Source organism: Gracilinanus agilis, chromosome 5 (assembly GCF_016433145.1).
Source record: "Gracilinanus agilis isolate LMUSP501 chromosome 5, AgileGrace, whole genome shotgun sequence".
Classification (NCBI taxonomy): Eukaryota; Metazoa; Chordata; class Mammalia; order Didelphimorphia; family Didelphidae; genus Gracilinanus; species Gracilinanus agilis.
This window is the reverse complement of record NC_058134.1, coordinates 298,574,906-298,599,437: the sequence shown is the minus strand read 5'-3', so window position 1 is coordinate 298,599,437 and position 24,532 is coordinate 298,574,906. Positions and strand designations below refer to the sequence as shown.

Sequence of the window (24,532 nt, the reverse complement as noted above, 5' to 3'; positions counted from 1 at the left end):
GGGGGGGGGGGGGAGTCGAGGCGCCGCAGCGGAGGCCCAAGCGCAGCAGCCAGAGCGGGGTGGGGTCGGGGAAGAGAAGTAGCGGATACAGAGACACTTAGAGAAATGAGAGATGAGGGGAAAAACCGGAAGAGGCACACAGACACAGAGATGGAGAAGGGAGACAGAGAGATAGGGATGCTCAGCTAGATGAGAGACGAAGACACAGAGAGGGAGAGGCACACAGTTTAGAAGAGAGATGAGGAGAGATACAGACTCAGAGAAGAGACGAGGACACAGAGGCGGGGAGAAAGAAACAGAGATCAGAGAGACGAGGAGACACGCAGGGACAGCCAGCAGGGGTAGAGACCCTTACTGAGAAGGCGACAGACACCAGCGTGGAGCTAAAGAGACACCGAGAAGGAACACACTGACACATACTTACACACAAATTGGCAAACGCAAGCAACGACGTGGGTTCTGTAATGCACACGCAAGCGCATTCCGGGCCGCGCTCTCGCGCACTCCTCCGGACGTCTCGTTCCCCTCCTCCACAGGCGCCTGCGCAGATCAAGCCAATTACCTTTTCTACAATGCCGCGGGCGGTGTGGAGATGCGGGGTCGCCGCTGGCCCAGTTAGGGGAATTCTGGGAAATGGCGTGCGTGTCGTTTTGTCCCGTGAACTGCGGCGCCAATCCCTCCCCTCCAGGCTCCACTCCCAGTTCCGCCTCTTCCCGGGACTGTTACGCCCAGGCAGAAGCACTGTGTCCAAGACCCTTGGCTTCTGAATCCCCTTTACCCTTGGAGGCGGGTCCCCTTTATTGGCCCTGCACTTGTCTGAATCCGGGAGGTTTGGGTGTTCTGGAACTGTCGGAATCTCGGAGGCAGCAGTCCTTGCGCTCTGGCGTTCCCTGCTGCCCAGGGATGACCAGCATCTGGTGGAAGGGCCAGCGTTCTGTGCGCTCTGGCGCCACCCAGCTGCCCAGGGAGGACCCAGCACTTCTGGTGTGGGCTCCCTGCTCAATCCCTGCTCATCCTCCTTTGGGGTCCACTTAGCTCTGGGCTGTCACTCCAAGAAACTGTAGCGTTACCCAGAAGCCAGACCCTGGTAGGCTATCTGGGCCGGCAGGCTAAGACTCCTTGGGGAGTTAGGGGGCAGCCACCCCAAGCAGGGGTCAGTAACTGTCTTTTGCTTCTTTTTGTATTCCCAGCGCTTAGCATGGGGCCTGGAATATGGGAGGAGCTTAATTGATGTTCCTTGATTGCTTGGCAGCTTTACCTCATGCCTTTCTATTTCCCTTCCTGAGCACAGGACAGGACCCTCCTCATATGCCCACTTTGAGGGCCCCGCCAAGAGATCTTGGGTGGAAAGAAGGGGCCTTGAGTGGGTGTGGAAGTGAGGCCAGCGGTCTGTTCTTACCATTTGAGGAGGGTGATGTCTTGACTGCTTATTAATTGGATTTAAGTGAAGCAGAGTTGTACAAAATCATCAGCCTCACTCTCCTTCAATCACTGAAATCCACTGGCAGGACATGAATCAACATGACTGGCAATGGCCTGGGATGCAGTACTTGGTATCTTCCATGTCTAACCTCGCTCTAAGTGCTCTACAGGGCCTGCTTCAGCCATCATCTTGGCTATTGGAACAAATTGGTTTCATCTCTCCATTTCAACAGGGAAGCCTTCACACACCTGGCCATTTAGGTACTTCTAGGCTGGACCCTCAGGTCATTCTGCCAGACTGGATGGTCACAAAACCTGGCATGGCCTCCTGCTTTTGGACCTCTTGTGACTTGCCATTCTGACCTTTCAAAGCTCACAGGTCACCTCTGAGAGGTCTGGTGTGAAGGGTCACTAAGCCCTTTACAGGGCTGCTCATCTACATTTGGTATCCATCTTTCACTCAACTCTCACCTGTGGCACCAGGAAGCCATAGCATACAGAGCAGCCACACCCAGGTAAAACCATCAACAGCCAGGTTAAGAATAATCAACAGGCCTCAAACCCCTTGGTGAGTTAGAAGTTTACCTCAAGCATGTGAATATTTTCCCCAGCACAAGAACAGTTTGTTCCAACAGCTACGGAGGTGGTTGAAGCAGATTCTGTGGAATACTTAGAGCTTGGTCAGACATGGAAGATACTCCCAGGCCATCACCGGTCATTCTAGCTTTTGTCTTGCCACTGGAGGTCAATGATTCTGTGAGAAGAGTTGAGGCTGACTTTGTTCAGCTCTGCCTCATTTAGATCCAATTCACTCAAGTCAGAATATCCCCATGTTGCCATTGGTCCTCTTTGAAAAAGAAAGGAGAACAACAGTTGTATCTGATATTCCTTCACTCAGATCAGGACAGAAAACACGTAAAGAAGGAAAGAAGAGATTCCCATATTCAAGGGCCATGTGTTGGTTTTAGGCAGAGAAGGCCAGAGCCCTTTCATTGTTTCTCATCCCAGAAGCATCTCAGTAGGAAAGAGCCAGAACAAAACAAAGGTGTCATTTTGAGGAGTCAGTACCTTTTGAATGCTCTCCAGCTGTGGCAAGTCACCTTACCAGACTCAAAAAGTAGCTCTCATAGCAGTAGCTCACAAGGCAGTTTCCTTATAAGGGGCAGAGATCTGCTTTTACAGATGGAAAATCTGATTTCGGTATGGCCAAGCAATTAGTCAAGAGATCCTGAGGAGTTAGAGGAAAGGCCTAGGCATCTGATTCCAAAGTTTGTGCTCAATTTTACTGATAAAAGGGGAAAGGATAGAAATCTTGGTGAACACTTTGTAGTAGCTACAGCAGAATCCATTGGAGACCCCCAAAATGTTGGAAATGGGGACAGAGAGCTTGCTGAGAACTTCTCCCTACTTCCCATCCCCACTACTCCATAGGGGATGTAGGGTTCACATCACCAGAGTTGAAGGTAAGATAATTAAAATCCTTCTGTCTCTAATGAGAAACTCTAGCAATTGAACCCCAAAGGCCTCAAACCCTGGCAGTGATTCCCTTAGGGTTGCCACATGCAGATTTCTTTATCCTAGGGACTGAGGGGCTTATATAACCACTCCCCATTCTTCTGAATATCACACGGGGCCATCACAATCCCATAACTGTGTCTTCTCTGCATCAGCCAAGAAAGGCTCCTGGGTCCCAGGCAGATCTGGGCTGTGAATTTACCATCATCAAGAGCAGAGAAGAGGAGAAACAGAATAAAAAGTCTTGGAGATAACTTCTGAAATAATCAAAAGACCAGCTGGGTAAGTGAAGGACCCCAGACTGGGTAGGCTTTTCAAGTTAAGACAATAAACCTTTATTCAATGTTTATTTCATAAAGATAGGCACTGTGCTAATAATTAGGGATATAAAAAAAATACAACTTCCCCCTCCAAAAGAAACCCAACAGCTATGCTTGCCTGCAAAGAACTGATAGTCCAAGGGGAAAGGCAATATACAATTACTTCTACACAAACGAGATTATAGACAAGGGACTTGGAAATAATGGCAGAGGAAAGGGACATTAGTAACTGAGGTGGAGGGGCAGGGGAGGGTCAGGAATGACATTTAGAATGAGATGGTGCTTGAGTTGGGCCTTGAAGAGAGCTAGGGATTCCAGGAAGTTGTAAGGAAGAAGAATATTCCAGATTTGGAATATGATATGTGCAAAGGCAGTGATGGGCAAACTACGAACCAAGGGCCAGATGCAAATGTTCTATCTGGCCAGTGCTACCTCTGCCCCAAATCAAAGGAACCTCCTCGTAGTAGCTACCCCTTCCCTTGTGGCTAGATATAATTGTATTGGCCTGCCTAAAGTTTTTTTCCTTTCCTTTGGCCCCCTCTTTAAAAAGTTTTTAAAAGTTTGCCCATCACTTTGCAAAGACATTTATACGAGATGAGGAGTGTCATGTGTGGTTCAGGGGCAAGCTTGCTGGGTTCATAATTGGAAGATAAAATTCTGATGTTGCTAACTACTTGGTATCTTTATGACCTGAGTCAAAGACTCCACTTGCCCAGGCTCAGTTTCTTCATCATCAAAAAATCAGGCAGGGTTAGACTGATTCTATGACTTCCAGGGGTTTTTAAGCCCTTACTCTATGATGTGAAATCAGTCAGTCTGGCCAGAGGATATATCAAATGGAGGGGAGCATGCCCTCACCCTGCCAAGACAGACTGAAGTTCAGGGATTAAAGACTGAATGCTAAGCAGAGAAGGATGTCTTGGTGGCACTGGGGAGCCTTGGAAGCTTCATGAATAGACCAAAGTTGTAGGGATGACTTTGGCAGCTGAGCAGAATATGAATTGGAAGGCAGAGATTGGAGGCTCAGGTGTCAGGTGAGGGTGACCTGGGCTCATATGTCCCTCAGCAGCCCTCAAAGAGAAGCAGTGCTAGTGTTCTCCATGTCATCTTTTAGGTGAGGGAACTTGAGAGAGAGAAAAAGGGAATGACCCAGGGTTGTTTTGCTAAGGAGTATCACGATTTGAATTAAAGTCTCTCTAGCTCAGGGGTCGGCAACGTATGGCTCTCGAGCCATATCTGGCTCTTTTGAGGGCCAGATGTGGCTCTTTCTGCAGGAGCCATAAAGTCAATTTTTTTTTCAGGTGCTGTTACAGGAGCGCGCACTGTGAGCACTGTACGGCTCTCATGAAATTACATTTTAAAAAATGTGGCGTTTATGGCTCTCACAGCCAAAAAGGTTGTCGACTCCTGGTCTAGCTGAATCTTAGGCAGATGGAGTGGCTTAAAGCATCCTTGACTCCATTTATAGATAAGGCTGCTGAGCTGAAAGGCTCACCCAGTCAATCCACAGCAGAAATTAGACATAGCCTAGGCCTTCAGAAATTTCCCAAATTGAATCATTTTCCCAAGACACTCCACTCATTCCAACAAAATGAGTCCTTGAGGAGCTAGAAGGGAATGATCTAAGCAAAATCTTAGCCATTTTGGAATAAGCTGCGAGCCTGGCCTGTAGCCCAGGGCCAGGGAATTTGACCAGGATGGAGGGAGAGAGGGAGACTAGAGATACTAAGTGAAATTTGATGGTGGAGGCCCCTGAGTGACTAGCTAAGACCCTAGAACTCCACCTAGGGGACATTTGGGACCCACTGAATGTGGGTGAGTGGAGTTAGGGTGAGATCAGCACTTATGAACCAGAAGAGGTATAGAGAGAGCTCCATATTCAGGTGCTTTCAAAATTGTCCAGGTGGGAGGTCATCATGAGCCTGAGCTGGAGGGAATAGAATGGGGAGGATGAGAGTGAAGAAGAGGCAAATGGAGATGTGACAAGTGATGTGGATGAGAGTCCAAGAGGGAGGAATAGCACAACAGTGCTGGAGGCTGCAAGGTCAGCTTGGTGACAGAGAAAGAAATGGAATCTGTCAGGAAGAGTTTAGTGAGCAAGGAAGAGCATGAATTTGCATTGAATGTATTGGAGTTATTTTGTCTCACCCATAGCAAATGCAGAAGCTTCAAAGGATTCTTCCCCAGAAACAGATGTGAAAATGCATCAGGCGCTCCCATAGACCACAAATTCCTTTAGGAAGAGATGAAGAATAGTAATAGCCTATGCTTAAACTTCCTGCAGAAGGCAAATATACTTTGGGGGCTGATGACCAGGCAAACCCTTCTCATTGGACCTGCACTTGAAATAATTCATATTGAGGCAAATGTCTCCAGAAAACTTTTAGAAACATAGTTGTACAACTGAGCAAGGAGGCCAGAGATGGAGCTAGTGACTTAAGAGTCATTCACATTGAAATAAAAAATGAATTAATAAGAAAGTCAGTAACCTTGCTGGTTGATCTCATTGTACTATACACACATTCTATCAAAATTAAATAAAGACAATTTCTCAACCTCCAAAACATCACAAAGACACTCCGATTCTTCAAGAAAGCCGTGATGGAGAGAAACTAAAGACAGGCTGAGGAAGGAATGGTCAATTATCAAACTAGATCAAGGAGGAGGACCATGAGGACGGAGATAAGGTCATTGGATCAGGGTACCAACAACTGTGGGAAGAGTATTTCAGGAGAGGAGTGGGATGAGAGAGAGATAGAGACAGAGACAGAGGGTGATACACACTGAGAGGTGAGGCAAGGAGAGAGGGAGACAAGAGAGAGAGAGAGAGAAGAGAAGAGAGGAGAGGAGAGAGAGAGAGAGAGAGAGAGAGAGAGAGAGAGAGAGAGAGAGAGAGAGAGAATGTTCAAGAACAGACAAATGTGAATAAGTATGTGATCTGCCAAGGAGTGTCTTCTAAAACATGTAACGAATGGGATCCCTATGCTTTGACTGTAACTCCTGACAAAGGATAGAATAGAGATGCTCCATCAGTTCCTTCTCCAGGAGCTCCAGTCTTCCCCATCCTGATCCACTAATTTAAAGAGGCTACTCATTAGGAGGGAGGGGTACTGCCACCCGTATCCCCCAACTCAGGGTTGCTCTTATCCCTCCATTTCTGTTACCCTTCCCCTCAGGAACATGGACAGAGTAAACTGGACCAGTGCTTCTGAATTCCTTCTCCTGGGGCTCTCTGAGCAGCCCATTCACCAGCCCCTGATCTTTGGCCTATTTCTGTCAGTGTACCTGGTCACAGTGACTGGCAATATGCTGATTGTCCTGGCCATCACCTGTGATGCTCGCCTCCACACTCCCATGTACTTCTTCCTTACCAACCTCTCTTTGACTGACATAGCCTCCATCTCTACCACAGTCCCCAAGATGCTGGAAAATATCTGGACTGAGAAGCAGACCATCTCCTATGTTGAGTGCTTGACCCAGCTCTATTTCTCTATCGTCTTTGTCACTGTGGATAACTTCCTCTTGGCTACCATGGCCTATGACCGTTATGTGGCCATCTGCCGGCCTCTCCACTATGCCACAGCTATGAGCCCAGGTCTTTGTGTTCTGATGGCCACTGTATCTTGGGGCTTAACCAACTTAATTGCGTTAGTTCACATTCTGTTGCTGGACCAGCTGCAGTTCTGTAGGGGTAACATTGTTCCCCACTTTTTCTGTGACATGCCCTTGCTGCTACAGCTGGCCTGCTCTGACACTCACCTCAACCAGCTCTTGATTTTAGTCTTGGGAGGGTCTGCCATACTTCTCCCATTTGTACTCATCCTGGCATCCTATGTTCGCATCATCATGGCAATCTTCAAAGTCCCAGCAGCCAATGGCAGATGGAAGGCTTTTTCCACCTGTGGCTCCCATCTGACTGTAGTCACTATGTTTTATGGAACCATCATAGGTGTTTACTTCCTTCCATCATGGACTCACTTTGCTGGTGGAGACAAAATAGCCACTGTGATGTTCACTGTGGTGACACCCATGCTGAACCCCTTCATATACAGCCTCAGGAACAAGGACATAAAGAGGGCCCTGGGGAAAGTGAAGTTCCAGGGGAGGCTACTTTCCTTGGGCAAGAAATGCTGTGATCTGGGAGACTGCAAATCTTGGAGCTTGCCTATCAGCAGGGGATGACTTCTCTGAAGTGGCCTCTCCAGGTTATTGAATCTAGCAGTGTCAGGTCTAGAAGATGCTGTAGAGGTAACTTGGTTTGATCCTCCCCCTGCAAGATGATCTATGTTATCTAATCTCACTGAGCCTCCCTTTCAGAAAGGCAGCCCTCCTTCTCCTCTCTGATAGGTTTATTCCCAATGAATGTACCAAATGTTCTCATCTCTCCTCAAGCCTTCCACCTTATCAACTGAGGATCCTGCCTCACATATCCCTGAAAAAATGAAGGGACTATATATTTCAGATGATGCCAAACTAACCTTTTATGATAGGATTATTAAACTCCTAGAGGAGGGGAATGCTGTGGATGACATTTACCGAGATTTTAGCAAAGCTTTTGATAAATATTTTGTACTCTTCTGGTGCAGAAGATGGTGAGATATGGAGTAGGAGATAATACTATTCAATAAGTTGGATAGCTGGACTCCCAAGAGCAGTTGTAAATGGTTGAGTGTTAATGTGCAGGAAGTTTCCAGGGGAGTGCCACAGAGATCTGAGTGGTCTTGTACCCTTTAATAGTTATATCAATGACATTGATATTATGGACATGAAATTTGCAGGTGATACAAAACAGGTTGGGATAGTATAGGATGAAGTGAGTTTCCAGAAAAACCTTAGCAGGTTAGAGTGATGGACTGAATTTGATATCAAGAAATTCAGTAGGAATAAATATAAAGTTTTACATTTGGGTACAAAAACAATAATTTTAGAAGGGCCAGATATAGGTATAGTTACATATCACATTAGTTGTTCTGAGGTCAATGACCTGCAGGCTCAGCATGAGCCAGCAGTGTAATATGGAAGTAAAAACAATGCAATATCAGGCTGCAGTAAGAGAGGGTGATGAAAGTCCCACTAAGCTCCCTCCCCTTCAGATCTTAGTTTTTTCTCCCTTTGGCCTTGTTTCTGATTTCCTCTGCCCTCTGATACTACTCCTCTTCTACTTCTGTCTCATCCCTGAATTTCTCTCAGTGTCTAAGACCTTTGTGCCTTGGAATAGCTTCCAAACCCCTTGGTCAATCACTCGGGAATATCCATCCAAGCAAGACCTGCCCCTACTGGTGAGTCCCTCCTGGAATCTTCCTCTTTGGAGGCCTTGTTCCTGATTTCTATTCTAGGCTTCAAAGTCATATTACTTTCATCTCCCATTCCCTACCCTCTCTGCTTTTTAATTCTCTTTCACATATCAATTTCTCTCATTAGAATGTCTTTGAGGACAGGTACAGCCTTTGTTGCTCCCTTCCTTTATCTCCCAGCTTGTCTATTATGGATTCTTTGTCTAGTCAAGACCATAAAGCAATCATTCCTATTGAAAAAGTAGACCCTTTGGGATTGGAGCTTGCATATCTCCTGTTCTTCAGAACTTGAAATGGCCTTAAATTCCTTATGACGTGGTTGTGTAGTAGGAAAGAATGAGAAATAGTGTTTTGAAAACCTTTTTAAAATAGTGTTTTGAAATCCATTTTAAAATGATGCTTTTAGATTGCTCTGTTGTAAAAATGAATAATATATAAGTGATAATATTTGTATAAACCAATGGAAATGCTTATTGGATCTTGGAAGGGGGAGGAGAGGGAAAGAAAATGAAATATGTAAACAAGGAAAGTATTTTAAAAACTAAAAATTAAAAAAATGGTGTTTTTAGATCTTTAGACTTTTTGTAGTTAGCAGATATTGCCAACACTCAAACTTTGTGTTTTCCCTTTGCCCTTCCTCCTAGTTGGTAAGGATTTGCCTGACATTCCAAGTCTGAATGGAGCAGGGAGCTAACTTGAAGGATACTATGACTTTCTTCCCTTTGATAAGATGTCCAATGGGAGGAGAGAATCCCCACTCTACCTCCCACTCCAGCCATACTATCTGTAACATCCCTGAATAAATACTTTCATGCATTCAGATGAAAGGGTTGGAGCTACAATTCTTTGGGCAAGAACTAGCATTTGCTCTCCTACCACAAACTCATTCTCCTGCAACACTTAGGGAGACGATTGGAGGTTTCTATGAGAATTCCCTACTTAAAGATTTTCTGGGTTGCAAGAATTAAGGGGCCCCCAAACAAAAAAAATAGCTCTTATTGGGATGCCCTAGTCCAAGAATGTCAAATGAAGTTCCTTTCTCTCTTAACTCAGACTTATCTTCCTGGGGAATCTGGTTCTGTTTTTTGGTTTGAGATTCTTCCAACTGTTCTAATCCATTGGGAGGATAGTAGTCACATTGAGAGAGACAAAAGAAAAGGATTATATAAAATATCCTCTGTGGGGCTGGGACAAGAAGTCTAGGGATTTGGTTCACATTAAGATATAATTTACATTTAATATTCTAGGTCTTACCTAGAACCTTACCTAGAAACTAGAAAACTTGTGAACTCAATGTCTTTCCCCCTACCTAGACAAAAGGGAGATATTTGTGTGGGAAAAGGCACAAGAACAAGAGAAATAGGCCATGTGGCCAGGGCAAGGAAGTTATATGGCTAGTCTTTGGTTTTATGATCTATCCCAAGAGTTTACATCTGCTCAATTAAAACAAAACAAATACAAGGAGACCACACTTATGCTGAAGAATTTATACCTTGTCCTATATATTTACTGTTTATCCTTAGGTTGAAAATTCTTTAAATGTAAGAACTTTGAGAGAGATGTGTTTAGTCACTATCCAAAATCACAGAATGGCTGAGGGATTTCTTTGTCCAACTTATGCCTAGAGAAGAATCCCCAACACTACTCTCCCTTCCAAGAATTCCTCTAGACTAACCTCAGTGAGGGAGAACCCAAAGTCTAATTTCCATTTTTTGCCTCCATTTTCTTTATGCTACAATCCATCTTCCTTTTGGTTTCCAAAGTAATTTTCCTAAACCATAGCTCTGAACGTGTATTCCCATACCTACTAACTAAATTCCAGGGACTCCTATTGCTTCTAGGATCAAAAGCCTTTAAAGCTCTTCATAACTTGGACTTCTACCTTTCCTACTTTACTTCCCTCCCTGGGCTCTGTGGTTTAGGCTACAACTGGAGGCTATAATTGTCTACTTCTTGTACTCACACACAACCTTATATCTCTTGTCTCTGTGCCTTTGCACTGACTATCCTCCATGCCTGTAATTCTCTGCTCTTTCACCTCTGCCTCTTGATTTTCCTCAATATTTTCCTCATATCAGATCTTCTCTTGAGAAAAGACAAGATTTAAGATGAAAGCAAGTTTGTTATTTATAGAGTTGGCATCTCATGGAACACAGTAAAAGGGGAGAGTAGCATTTTGTTGTTGTTGAGGGGAATGAGAATAAGGAATTAGTAGGGGAAGAGTAATGGGTTTTAGATCATGATCTAAATTCAGAATCATTACAATGTGGAAGATATTACCAGGTGAAAGTTTGTTAATTACTGAATGCAAATTCTAGAGAGATTTTCAAATATTGACCTAAGGATTGAATTATTTCAGAACCTTGTGTAGTTGTAGTAAGAGAGAAGGAACTTGGAGCAGAGTGGTGAAGGAGAGATCTCTTTCTCCAAAGCAGGAGACCAGCATGGAATTTGATGGAATAGAGCCTTCTTTCAACACCCGGACAGAAGGAGACTTGTATGATGGAATGGTATTTTCCCTTTTCCCATAGGAAGTTCACCAGACAAGAGATAACTGGGATTTGATGGTAAAGAGCCCACCTCTCCACTTACTACACCCATAGGAAGGTAGAGATCAAGCAAGAGGCAGGGATGGATGGGAGATGCCTACCTTTCCTTTCCCTACTCTTACCTGGAAGCTAGTGATCACCTCTTCTTCTCCCTCTGAGGGCTAGATATCAAGCAGAAGTCAGGAGCATTAAGATGGAAGATGACCACCTCTCTCCTTTCTTACCTTTCCCTTCCTTCTTCCTGGAGGCTAAAGATTAGACAGAGAAAAAAAAGCAGCAAAATGGAAAGTGTAGCTCTCTTCTCTTCCTGGAGGTTGGAGATTACCTCTCTTCCCTCCTGAGGCTGGCCATTAGACAGAGGACTAGTTATCTTATTCTGCTCCTCTTATCCTTCCAGTTAGGTAGTTAGAAAAAATCTCCCTTATTTTTTCCTTTCAATTTCTTTTGGTCATTTTCTGTACTTTTCTAAAAAAAAAACAACAAAAAATTTCTTTCCCACATCCACTTCATTGTCCTTTATTCCTTTACTTTTTGTGTTGTTAATGGAATTAAAACTCTGAAAGTTATCTCTTTTTACCCTGTGTATCTTTATCCTTCTCCTCTGTTCCCTCTTAGAAGTAGCATTTTCTCTGAAGAAATGCCTGTCAACTGGGGAATAGCTGAACAAGTTGTGGAATATGATTGTAATGAATACATAAGAACGTATGTAATGGGGGGGGGCAGCTGGGTAGCTCAGTGGATTGAGAGCCAGGCCTAGAGACGGGAGGTCCTAGGTTCAAATCTGGCCTCAGCCACTTCCCATCTGTGTGACCCTGGGCAAGTCACTTGACCCCCATTGCCTACCCTTACCACTCTTCTGCCTTGGAGCCAATACACAGTATTGACTCCAAGACGGAAGGTAAGGGTTTAAAAAAAAAAAAAAAGAATGTATGTAATGAATGCCATAAGAAGTGACAAACAAAATGATCACACAAAAAAACCTGGAAAGACATGAAATGATGCAAAGTGAAGCTAGCAGAATCAGGAGAATGTTGAATGTCAGTAACAACAGTGTATGATGATCAACTGTGAATGAATTGAGTATTATCAGCAATGCAAGGATCTAGGACAACTCCAAGGACTGGGATTTAATGGTAAAGAGCCCACACCTCCAACTCATGAAGAAAAGGGCTATCCCTCGACACTTTATTCACTTTATTTCCTCCATGAATTTTCTTTAGTATAAGCAGTATGTGTCTTATTTCACAACATAATGAATGTGGAAATATATATTATATTGTAACGTATGTTCAAACTTATCATATCATATCACTTGCCTTCTTGGTGATGAAGGAGAGGTGAGAGGAAGGGAAAGAACATGGAACACATTAGAAATTTAATATTAAAAATTGTATTGACATGCAATCCAAAAAAAAAAAAAAAAAAAGAACCAGGCCATGTATGATGAAGTCAAGAATTGTTAAATTTAGCCACTATGTATCTTGGAAATTATGCCATAGTACTTTTTTCTGAGAGGTGATTTGTGGATTCTTTCAACTGACATTATGTTTACTATGTTCCAAAGTACTGGGAAGTTTTACTGTTTCTAACATTATAGTCTTCTAGAATCATTGATTTGTCATCCTTGAATTGTCTCTATGTATCCTGTCTTTGAGATCAATAGCTTTTCCATTTTTGGAGATCATTAACATTATTGCTTTCTTTCTTCTTATCTTCAAGATTGTCTTTCCTTTCTGTGTATTCCTATTCCCAGTCACTTCTTTTTTTGTTTCTTTGAAGAAACTCACCATTACATCTTTTAAATTCAAATTAGTATACAATAACTCCAAGTACTAATTTTATAAAGTTTATTAATAATCACTTGAAGTAGAGGAATAAAAAGGAAATAGAAGTATAAAAACACAATTATCTAACAAAAGTAAACCCACATGATTAAGTTCTCCTGGCTCTCAAAAAGCCCTCGTCCGCAACTACCAGCTATCACAAGAAGAGAGAGTGAGAGGCGGGGGGCTACACAAAATTCATATCCTGCTTACATCAGCACATAACATGAAGAGAGTGGGGTGCTGGGAATTGCAGTTCTGAGGTTCAGTTTCCAATTACACAACCCCCCCCCTGTGATTTCCATGGAAAATAAGCATATAGAAATCTCCCTGATTTACATGACTAGTTTCCCCATGGAATCAGTACACATAACCAACTCTCTAAAGATCTTCAACTAGAGGTACATACAATATTGCACTTTCTAAGGGGAAATTACAATAATTCAGGGATAAGAGGGAAACAAAAGAAAGAGAACACAACTAATGATTGCTAGGCATGTTGACAAATAGCTAATTAGGGAGTAGTCCCCTTTGGCATGAGGGTATATATTCAAAATAAATGCATTCAACTCCCACCACGCCCACCCCCATAGTTCAATTTCATTACATCCCAAAGTTCATTCTAGATCTTTTGATGCAGTGTGAGGTTTCTGCAGGCATCTCCATGGTGCCTTCTCCAAACAGTTCACTTTCTTGATTAGGAGAGGTAGCAAGTTTTTTATCCTAAGATGACTCTCAAACAAGAAAAATTTTATAAATGTAGAATTATATTCCAATTATACAATCTCTCCTGAGGAGAGTATTGACAAACACACGGATCACCCAGGGATACATGGCTGAGTTACGAGGTATGTGAATCAATTGTAAAAAGGAAGTAAAAAACATAAAAAAAAAAACCAAATAGAAGAAAAGAAAAAAAAAGTCAAAATTAAATAGTATATAAAAATTCTAAGCAAGAATAAGCCCATAGCAGGTCCTAGAATCAGAACTCAATAAAGTGATTATGTCCCACAAGTCTGTAGGACAATAGCAGCAATATGCATGTATCCAATCAGCAGCCAGGACGATAGAAAATTGCCACACTATGAAAGGCAGAAAAGGGACTAGATTTTAGCAGCAAATGGAAAATATCATTCCCTGGTCTGATTTTACCTTTGCTCTCAGGGATAAGGGAGCCAGAATTATAGCCAAACCAAGGTACTTTGTCTAAACCTAGCACGGGGAAATCCTGTGTCTGATGTTGTCAAACAGCTGCTTCCTCAAACCCCAAAACAAGTCCTCTATCTTGGCACAAATTCTTATCAATCCCACTGGGATTGGTTGGTCTCCTTGACCTTGTGCTTCTTGGCACTGTATGATGGTTCTTTTGTGATCCCTACTCCTGGAATCAGACAAAATCATTAATCAGAGTTCCATAATATTTAATAACCAATGGCAGGTTTCCATAGTTTAAAGCTTTGTGGTATACATTAATATTAGGGCTAATGGATATTGTAAACTTATATTAGTGCAAAATCAAAAAACCATTAATACTGGTAACATGCTTCAAGTACAAAAAATGAGAGAAAAAACTCAAATACTCTGTTGCACAAACAAAAACAATAAAATTTTTAAAAATCAAAAATATATAGTTCACAATTACTGACACACTGTGTTTGCCATGATGAGGTGCAATACAAAGGTTTATCATCTCCAAATGAGATCCATTTCCTTTTTAATTTGGCCATGATCCACAGTGTAAGTGTACATAATTTTTTTTACCAGGTAACAGCTTTATAAAACAGTAGTATAACAGATAATGCACATTCAAAGAAGTACCAAAATCCCCCAAATCACAAGAGTCCTTTTAATGACAATAGCTAACAAACCTGCTATCATATAGGATTCAATGAGTTGCTGTGTGACATTAAAAAAAGAAACTTTGAAGCTCATGGTTATTTGTCACAAGTTCTCCAGATCTAGCCAATCTTTCAAACTTAGCTGAGATATTTTTAACAAAGTCTCTTACTGCTGTCATTCCAAAATGTGGCACAGGAGCCCAGAAAAAACAAAACAAAATGAAACAAAACAAAACCAAAAACTTCTGTACTGCTGATGAAAACCTTTTGGGTCTAAAATGTCACCAAGAATCTAGGTCATTCTGGTGGAAGAGTAGAGTAAGTTGAAGAGTTACAAATATAAAAAACCATCTAGAAGCCACTAGGCTTCATGGGAAATGCTTCTTCTCAAGAGCCATCCAGAGGTACCACACCCCTTAGGAAAACCTTCCCACCTCCTGGATGAGATTGTAAGAGCCATAAAAGGCATGTCTTTATATGTCTCATCCATTACATTTTTATAAATGCAGAGGTGGGAATACAACAGTGCTATTGCACTTCACTTCAACTACTAAATGGACCTTTTACCTCTTGTTATAAATAAATCAAAGGTAGGCAAATGATCAGTCAGAGTTTGTAGTGCTCCTAGATATCCTGAAAAATCACTTATGAAGACCTTAAAATCAATTTAAAATTTTAGGTCATTAAATTCTCCAAAGGTTGTATACAGGTTGTAACCAGTTTGATGGAGTACATCCACCATCATCTACGTGACAATTAACAAAGGCAAAAAGGAACAAGAGGCCATTTAGGCAACATGTGACCTTGATGGATCTGGTGACAATCCCAGCATCCATAAGGACCTATGGTTTTGCCATGGAAAAGGGTTTGCGCAACTAGACTATGAGCCTTTATAATGGTATTTTCTCTAGTCCAGTCATAGGGGGAGGTACAAATAAAGACAATGTAACAACACATATAGCTAATGGCCAAAACACAGTAACTTAAAATGATTCAGTGTAACAGAATATATTAGGTTAGATTAATATGTAAACTAAAAAAAAACAAATTTTAAATTTAAAACAAACAATTAGCAAATACAATATATGTGACAGGATACAGGCACTGGATTCAAGAGTCCTTTTCTCCAATTCCAGTAGCTGTGTTACAGAGACTTCTTAACTATTTGAGGGGAACAAACTAGGACAGTTAACATCAGTAAAACAATGGAGTCTGAAAAGGCTTAAAAATTCACTTCCAGACTCTTTAAAGTTCCTTCTCCTTTGAGTATCATCATCCATTTAGATTCCTTTGGTCATACCTCTGGGGTTCCCCATACTTGCACTGGGCATAGTGTGAACAAACCCCATACTGGGTGTGTTGCAGAGACTAGGCAGGCCAAAATGGCAAGATGGTGTAGGGAGATGAATCTTCCCCCCCTCCCCCGCCCCATCTCAGGATTACTCAAGCTAATCGCAAGGACAAGTGCACCTAGGAACAGTAGTAAGAGAAGATACTTTGAGCTGTGCAAACTCTGTAATGCTCTCCTGGAATGGGAACTGTCTGAGATAGGCAGGAAACTGGACCATGCTTGCAATTCTACTTATTAAATTGGTTGCATATCTACTTCTGTATGTAGGTGGTGCTAGCCTAGTATGCACTGGCTAGGAGCAAAAACCTAATGCCCCAATTAGTCTTTGAATAGAAGGCGGCCAAAAGGCTTTACCGGAGGCTAAGTTAGTGAGAGAAAACAAAAGCTTTCTATTTTAGGCACAGTGAAGGTAAAAACTCCTCAGAGCCACTTAGATGAGCTGGTCTGGGAGAGCAAAAAGGATTTAAGTGACTACCATGCTTGAGACCCACATGGGCATTGTGGCACAGGCACCTTTGGCCCCAACTAGATTGATTGAGTGTTGATGGTATTTTTCCTTGATGCAAGAGTGATTAATGTATAGCACAGCTTTGTCCAGAAGTTGAGGATGTGATAACTATTGGAACAGAATGCAGGTAACCTAAGTAGATTTGGTTTGGTTTATGCACCCAACCAACCCAGGTCCTTTCCCAGGATTGAGAGAGCTCCTTGTTCAAATTTCTCCTTTATATAGTCCTGCCAGTAACTGCTCTTGCCTTCAGGCTTATGGCATCTGGGTTGGTTCTAAATTCTAAAACTGTTGAGTGTCACTCATCCTGTTCTCCATTTTCCATAGCAAAAATGATATTACAGGGTTTATGAAAGGACTTAAAGAGAAAGCAAACTTCTAGGAGCAAGAAATTGCTAAACTTTCTCAGTTTAGCCTAATAATTAATACCTTCTAACAACAACAAAAAAAAAAACTGAGCTAAAATATTAACTTCTTCCAACATTCTGGGATTCTGGGCTGTGAGATGGTAGCTCTTTGGGGGATCAGTTTTGCTTCCCCCAAATGAAAGGAGTCAGAAGGGTTAGAGGCTAATGGTTGCTAACACACACACACACACACACACACACACACACACACACACACACATCAAAGTGAGCAATGGCTATTCAGCTGTTTTTAGTTTAAGAGGAGAAAATGGGATTTAGATCTCGCCCTTTTGTTTCCAAACAATTCTCAGGTGAGCAATCAGCTGTAGCAATGTAAGGAAAAGAGGAATTTATACTTTACCAGCTGCCTAGAAAGTGGCTCTCAATGACTCCCAGCTTGTGTGTTCAAGAGACAAAGCAGCAGGCTCACGCCAGCAGCAGCAGGAGGCAACAGCAACAGTAGTAGCAGTAGTAGCTTGAGTCCCCAGGAGGGGGTGGTGTGAAAAGGCCAAGGCAGGAGAGAAATGTTTTTGTTTTTTTTTAACTAATCTACTCACTTAGTAAGAGTCCTAAAGTTCAGACTTCATGTTGCCAAAAATGTAGGATTTAAATTAGTATACAATAACTCCAAGTACTAATTTTATAAAGTTTATTAATAATCACTTGAAGTAAAGGAATAAAAAAGAAATAGAAGTATAAAAACATAATTATCTAACAAAAGTCAACCCATGTTTACTCTCAAAAAGCACACATCCACAGCTACCTGCGATCACAAGAAGAGAGAGTGAGAGGCAGGGCTACACAAAATTTATATCCTGCCTACGTCAGCACGTAACATGAGAAGGAGAGTGGGGTGCTGGGAATTGTAGTTTTGGGGTTCAGTTTCCAATTATACAATATTCAAGTTTTTCCTTTGTTTTGCCAAATATCTCTATTCTGCAGGCTAAAACTTCTGCTTTCAAAATTTACCCTATGATAATCACTCTTTTTTTTTTTTTTAAACCCTTACCTTCTGTCTTGGAGTCAATATTGTGTACTGGCTCCAAGGCAGAAGAGTGGTAAGGGTAGGTAATGGGGGCCAAGTGACTTGCCCAGGGTCACACAGCTAGGAAGTGTCTGAGGCCAGATTTGAACCTAGGACCTCCCGTCTCTAGGCCTGGCTCTCAATCCACTGAGCCACCCAGCTGCCCAATAACCACTCTTGAAGTGGTCCTTTTCTGTCAGAATCCAACTGAACCTCTTAAATAGATAACAGGCCAAGTCTGGACCACTAGTACTTCCCTTTAGCTCATGAGCTATTGACCAAAGCTGAGGCCATATTTTCTGTAAACTACACCTGTATAAAACCTTGTGCTTCAGAGTGAAGGAAGCCCTTTCACTTTAGTCCTATAGTTAGCTGGAATAAGGGTCAGGACCCATGGTAACTGCATCATTGCAGGAAGTATTTTCTGCCTTCATCTAAGAGAGTGAGGGCATCTTAGAAATGTCTTAAAGCATCTGGAATTTGAATGATCTTCAAGTCATGGTAAGAACCTGTTGAAGAATTAATAATGACTTGAATAGCCTGGCTTTTTTTCTTTTTTGCTTAGGAGTATGGTGAGAACTTAGGAACTGTACTAAATGTGTGAATTTGTGGTTCTTTGTACTATATTTGGTGCTATTTGTATGTTTTCTTGACTATTACATTTTTACCTTAAAATTTATTTTAAAAGTGCAGGGCCTGAACTTCATGGTTCAGGTTCATTAAGGAGATTGGTCTGTAGTTTTCTTTCTCTGTTTTCAGTCTTTCTGGCTTTGGAATCAGTACCATATTTGTGTCATAAAAAGAATTTGGTAAGACTCTTTCTTTGCTTATTTTGTCAAATAGTTTGTAAAGTATTGGGATTAGTTGTTCTTTAAATATTTGATAGAATTCACTTGTGAATCCATCTGGCCCTGGAGATTTTTTCTTAGGGAGTTCTTTGATGGCTTGTTCAATTTCTTTTTCTGAGATGGGATTATTTAATTATTCTATTTCCTCTTTTGTTAACCTAGGCATTTTATATTTTCATAAATATTAACCCATTTCAACTAGATTGTCATATTTATTGCATATAATTGAGCAAAATAGTTCTTAATAATTACTTTAATTTCCTGTTCATTAGAAGATCACTTTTTTCATCTTTGATACAGTTAATTTGATTCTCTTCTATCTTTTTAAAATTAGATTAACCAGTACTTTATGTATTTTGTTTTTTCAAAGTACCAGCTCCTAGTCTTATTTCATAAGTTCAATAGTTCTTTTACTTTCAATTTTATTAATTTCTCTTTTAATTTTTAGGATTTTCATTTTAATTTTTATCTGGGGAATTTTAATTTGTTCCTTTTCTAATTTTTTAAGTTGCAAGTCCAATTCATTGATCTCCTCCCTCTGAATTTTGTTGCTATAGGCACTCAGAGATATACATTTTCCCATGAATACTACTTTGGCTGTATCCCATAGATTTTGATATGTTGTTTCCTCATTGTCATTTTCTTTAATGAAGTCTGTAATTGTTTCTATGATCTTTTTTTTGACACAACAGTTTTGAAGAATTAGATTTTTTTTTAGTTTCTAATTAATGTAAAATTTGCCTTTCCATGGACCCTTGTTAAGTGTAATTTTTATTGTATTATGTTCTAAAAAAGTTACATTTATTATTTCTGCTTTTCTGCATTTGTTTGCAATATTTATATGCCCTACTGCATTGTTGATCTTTGTATATGTACCATGTGCTGCTGAGAAAGTATATTCCTTTTTATCCCTGTTTAGTTTTCTCCAGATATCTATTTACTCTATTTTTTTCTAGCATTTCATTCACTTTCCTTATTTCTTTCTTGGTTTTATTTATCTAGTTCTGAAAGGGGAACATTGAGAGCCCCCACTAGTATGGTCTTGCTATCTAATTCCTCCTTGAGCTCTTTTAATTTTTCCTTTAGAAATCTAGATATTATGCCATTTGGTGCATAAATGTTTAGTAATGATATTACTTCATTGTTTATTGTACCCTTTAACAAAATGTAATTTCACTCCTTATCACGTTTAATCAGATCAATTTCTATTTTGGCTTTGTCTAGTGTCATGATTGCTACTCCTGTTGTTTTTTTTTTTTACTTTAGATGACGCATAATAAATTCTGCTCCAGCATTTTACCTTGGATCTGTGTGCGTCACCCTGCCTCAAATGTGTTTCTTGTAAACAATATATAGTAGGATTCTGGTTTTTAATCCACTCTGCTATCTGTTTCCATTTGATGGGTAAGTTCATCCCATTCACATTCAACATTATGATTACTAACTATGTATTGCCCTCTATCATATTATCCCCGTTACATCCTGCTCTATTACTTTCCACTCTGTTCCTCCTCACCAATATTTTACTTTTTATCACCCCTCAACTTCCTCCTCCTTTCAGTTATTCCTTCCCCCCCCACCTTATCTTATTCTCCTTCTACTCTGTAGGGTGATATAATACTATGTCCCACTGAGTATACTAGTTTTCCCCTCTCTGAGTGTGTTACAATGAGAGTAAAGTTAAGTTTAAGCATTGCTCATCATCACCCTTAAACTCTCTACTGATTTTTCATGCCTCTTTATGTTATATAATTTACCTCATTCTATCTCTCCCTTCCCTTTTCTCTCAATGCAACTTTCTTTTTCAGCCCTTGATAGATTTTTTACATATAATTCATATGCATACATATTATATCATACGTACATATCATTCTGTATCATCACGTTTACAAATACATTATATCATCATATATCATCATATACATCATATCATCATATTTGGCTTACTTCTCTACCCTCTTTCTGAGTAAATTCCTTCTATCTTCTCTACTACTAAGAGTAATTTTTGAGAATTATAGAAATCCTCTTTCCATGTAGACATATAAACATTTTCACCTTAATGAATCCCTTAAATTTTCTCCTTCTTATTTACCTTTTTGGGATTCTCTTGGGTCTTGTGTTTGGACTTCATATTTTTTTTTTAGGTCAGTCTTATTCCTCAGGAATGCTTAGAAAATTCTATCTTATTGAATGACCATTTTCTCCCCTGAAAAAATATACTCAGTTTTGCTAGATAGGTGACTCTGGGTTGTAAACCCAAATCTTTTGCCTTCCTGAATATCATATTCCACGCCTTTCAATCCTTTAATGTAGAGGCTGCTAGGTCCTGTGTGATCCTGATTGTAGCTCCATGGTATTTGACTGTTTTCTTTCTGACTACTTGAAATATTTTGGTATTGGCTTGGTAGCTCTTGAATTTAGCTGTTATATTCAGTTTCAATTTTATCTTCTTATTCAAGGATCTATGGGCAGTTGTCTTATAATTTCTTGTACTATGATGTCCAAGGTTTTTTCTTGATCATGGCTTTCAAGTTGTCCAATAATTCTCAAATTGTCTCTTGTAAATCTATTTTCTAGGTCAGTTGTTTTTCAACAAGATATTTCATGTTTTCCTCTATTTTTCCATTCCTTGATTCTGCTTTATTGTTTCTTGATTTCTCATGAAATCTTTAGTTTCTAGATGGTCAATTATGATTTTTAAGGCCTGGTTTTCTTCTGTCAGTTTTTGGTACTTTTTCAATTGGCTCATTTCTTTTTGCATCACTTTCCATTCTCCTTGCATCACTTTCATATCTCTTCCCCACTTTTCCTCTGCCTCTCTTAATTGGTTTTTGCAGTCTTTTTTGAGCTCTTCCAGATTCTGTGTCCAATCCATATTTTTCTTTTGGACTTTAGGTGTGTTTCCTTTGCTTTCCCTGTCCCCTTCTGTGTATGCACTGTCCCCCTCTTTGTCTCCATAAAAATTCTTTGGAGTTGGGTGCTTTTTTATTTGCTCATTTTTCCTATCTAATTATAGGTAGGTTCTGTTTTCTGGAAAGTTGGAGTACCCTCTTAAACTTCAGCCCTTCCTTGATGCTATTTCCAGCTTATTTTCTGGATTGTTACTAGTTTACTAGATGGTCTGTGGGCCGAGAGCTCTGAGAGCTCCCTTCCCCTTGCTGATTCAATTGGCCCTTGAGATGCTGATAGCTTAATGACTTTCCTCAGGCTTGGGTGTAAGCTTTTCTCTGCCCTTAGTTGGGCAAAAAATCTGGGGTTGGGGGACAGTGGTTTCCCCCTGAGAACTCTGCTCTCAACCCAAACCATGGATTATGTTCTCATCTCAACCCAAGTTCTTAATAATTGTCTTAATTTCCTCTTCATTAGAGGTGAGATCACCTTTTTCATTTTGATACTGTTAATTTGACTCTCTTCTTTCTATTTTTATTAGATTAACCAGTACTTTATCTATTTTGTTTTTTCAATGTACCAGCTCCTAGTCTTATTTATTATTTCAATAGTTCTTTTACTTTCAATTTTATTAATTTCTCCTCTAATTTTTAGGATTTCCAATTTAGTTTTCATCTGGGGAGTTTTAATTTGTTCTTTTTCTAATTTTTTTAGTTGCAAGCCCAATTCATTGATCTCCTTCTTCTCGATTTTGTTGCTATAGGCACTCACAGATATAAATTTTCCCCTGAGTACTGCTTTGGCTGTATCCCATAGATTTTGATATGTTGTCTCCTCATTGTTACTGAAGAGAATGATAATGGACTTTCTTCTCCTTGGAGGTTTTTAAGCAAAGGTTGGGTGACTTGTTTTTAAAGAGGAAACTCTTAGATGTATGGGTTGGCTATTGATGCCATTTCCAATGCTCATATTCTATGAAATTATTAGCCACTCTGCTTTTGGGGAGGGACAGACAGATAGATAGACAGAGACAGACAGACAGACACAGATTAGAGAGACAGAGACATCACTACAGATAATTAAAATCTCACCAAGTAGAATTTTACTCCGTTTCACTGCAATCCCCAACTTGAAAATCAAATAATAAGTAAGAACTCAATAAGAGGCTCCAGTGTAATTTTATCAGGGGTTCCCAGAAGGCATCATTCTGCCAATGCTTAGATATGTACAAATCTTCTGGACATTGTTCTAGGTCTCTTGCCTTGCTGGGATGCTGCTACCACTAGTGAGTATAAAAGTTAGGAAATTGTTGTGAGGAGGATGTTAGAGTTTTAGTCCTAGAACTTGGATCTACAAGGGTCATGGGGGCCTTTGAGTCCCAGTACCTCTTTGTCCCCTAAGTCATAAAAGGTTTCAGGCCATCTTCACCATTTTAGTGTTTCCCTATTGGGCCAGGATTAAAGACAAGTCCATTAGGTGCTGTCTTTCCTGGATATCATCAAGGAAGAATCATTCCTTAAGTGTAAGCCCCAAAAGGCCAGGGTTTGTGCCCAGCTCAGGAAGCACAAAAGACTCTGCCTATTTGGGAATCTCCATGGATCAGGAGGAAGGGGCAAATGGTTGGGAAAGATAGTACCAGAAATGAAGACACATTCACTAGCCAAGTACTGGAATGAAGAAAGTAGGTTTGGTACATGGCAAAGATGCCATTGATTAAATAAAAAGAAAGGAATGTGCTCACTGTCAGCAAGATGGTCCTGGCAGCCCGGAATTCTGGGGAGATTCTGGCATAGTGTCTGGTTTCTTGCAAGTGTTGGACTTGTTTGCTGTGTTTCCTCAGGAGAATCACCATGTAGCCACTTGTGCATATCATCATTCCCACAAAGAAAACATCCCGGAAGGTAGTTAATAATACAAAATTTGGAACTGGATCTTTCCAGGCACAGAAAATGAGGTCAATCGGTATCGTGAAGTTGATGTTGCTTCTCTGTAGGCCTTTCATACCTATGATTATACCAATTTCTATGAACAAGTTGAAGAGCCAGCAAAAGACACAGGAAAAGATGATGTATTTGTGTGCTCTGGCTTTAATCTTTTCCCACTGAGAGCTGATGGGAGTGAGGATGATTACCTGGAAGCCACTCAGAAGGCAAGTGCTACAGATAGAAAGACCGCGGGCAACTCTCTGAAAGTAAAAATTAAGTTTGCACCCTGTGTCATCCATAAAATCGGTAATCCCAAATGTGTATATTGTCATTGAGATTCCTTTAAAGAGTAAGAAGACAAAATTGCCTAAAGTTAGGTTGCTAATGATTTGGTCTATGGGTCTGAGCTTACGTCTAGTGAAGATGAAAAAGGATAGGAGAATGGAGTTCCCCAGGACCCCAAATCCTGTCTGAGAAATGTAAAGAGTTCCCAGGATCACATGTTGTAGAAGCATTCCTTCAGTGTTTAGGGTAGAAGAATGATAGTCAGGATCAGGAGGACCTTGGCAGAAAAGAAGACATGAAAATCACAGTTGTAGTTAAGATTCTAAATTGACTCTTGTACTTCCCATTCACACTGACTGGGTATTCGGGCTGGGTTCCTGGAATGTGACTACTATGTCCCCTCAGGGATCCCAGGAGTAATTCTGATATATGTAGGATAGAATTTAATGGGGTGCATCGGAACCCCCAAGAAGGCAGGGTCAGTTGAATGGAACCAGGACTATAAAAGGGGGAACCCCCCCCAAGCCAGAAATT

At 40.8% G+C, this 24,532-nt stretch overlaps 3 protein-coding genes across 3 annotated transcripts in view; 1 reads left to right on the top strand and 2 right to left on the bottom strand.

Annotated features, from left to right (window-relative positions):
• Positions 1-1,947, bottom strand: part of LOC123250262 (zinc finger protein 569-like) — a 15,453-nt gene extending 13,506 nt beyond the window's left edge. The window contains exons 1-2 of the mRNA XM_044679275.1: positions 1,894-1,947; positions 356-1,042 (exon numbers count right to left, since the gene is read on the bottom strand). Coding sequence (XP_044535210.1) covers positions 356-1,042; positions 1,894-1,947 — 741 coding nt within the window. The remainder of the gene's footprint in view (positions 1-355; positions 1,043-1,893) is intronic.
• A 4,487-nt stretch (positions 1,948-6,434) lies between these two features.
• On the top strand, positions 6,435-7,439 carry LOC123250261 (olfactory receptor 1361-like). The gene has a single exon (XM_044679274.1). It carries the CDS (start codon positions 6,438-6,440, stop codon positions 7,437-7,439), a length of 1,002 nt encoding a protein of 333 aa, XP_044535209.1. The 5' UTR covers positions 6,435-6,437.
• A 15,904-nt stretch (positions 7,440-23,343) lies between these two features.
• Positions 23,344-24,228, bottom strand: LOC123250756 (vomeronasal type-1 receptor 1-like). Its single transcript, XM_044679992.1, has one exon. The coding sequence runs from the start codon at positions 24,226-24,228 to the stop codon at positions 23,344-23,346; it is 885 nt and encodes a 294-aa protein (XP_044535927.1).
• Between the last annotated feature and the right edge of the window lie 304 nt (positions 24,229-24,532).

Bases quoted from the DNA above. Each gene is read 5' to 3' on its own strand.
- LOC123250261 (XM_044679274.1), top strand. From the start codon at position 6,438: ATGGACAGAGTAAACTGGACCAGTGCTTCTGAATTCCTTCTCCTGGGG.
- LOC123250756 (XM_044679992.1), bottom strand. From the start codon at position 24,228: ATGCTTCTACAACATGTGATCCTGGGAACTCTTTACATTTCTCAGACA.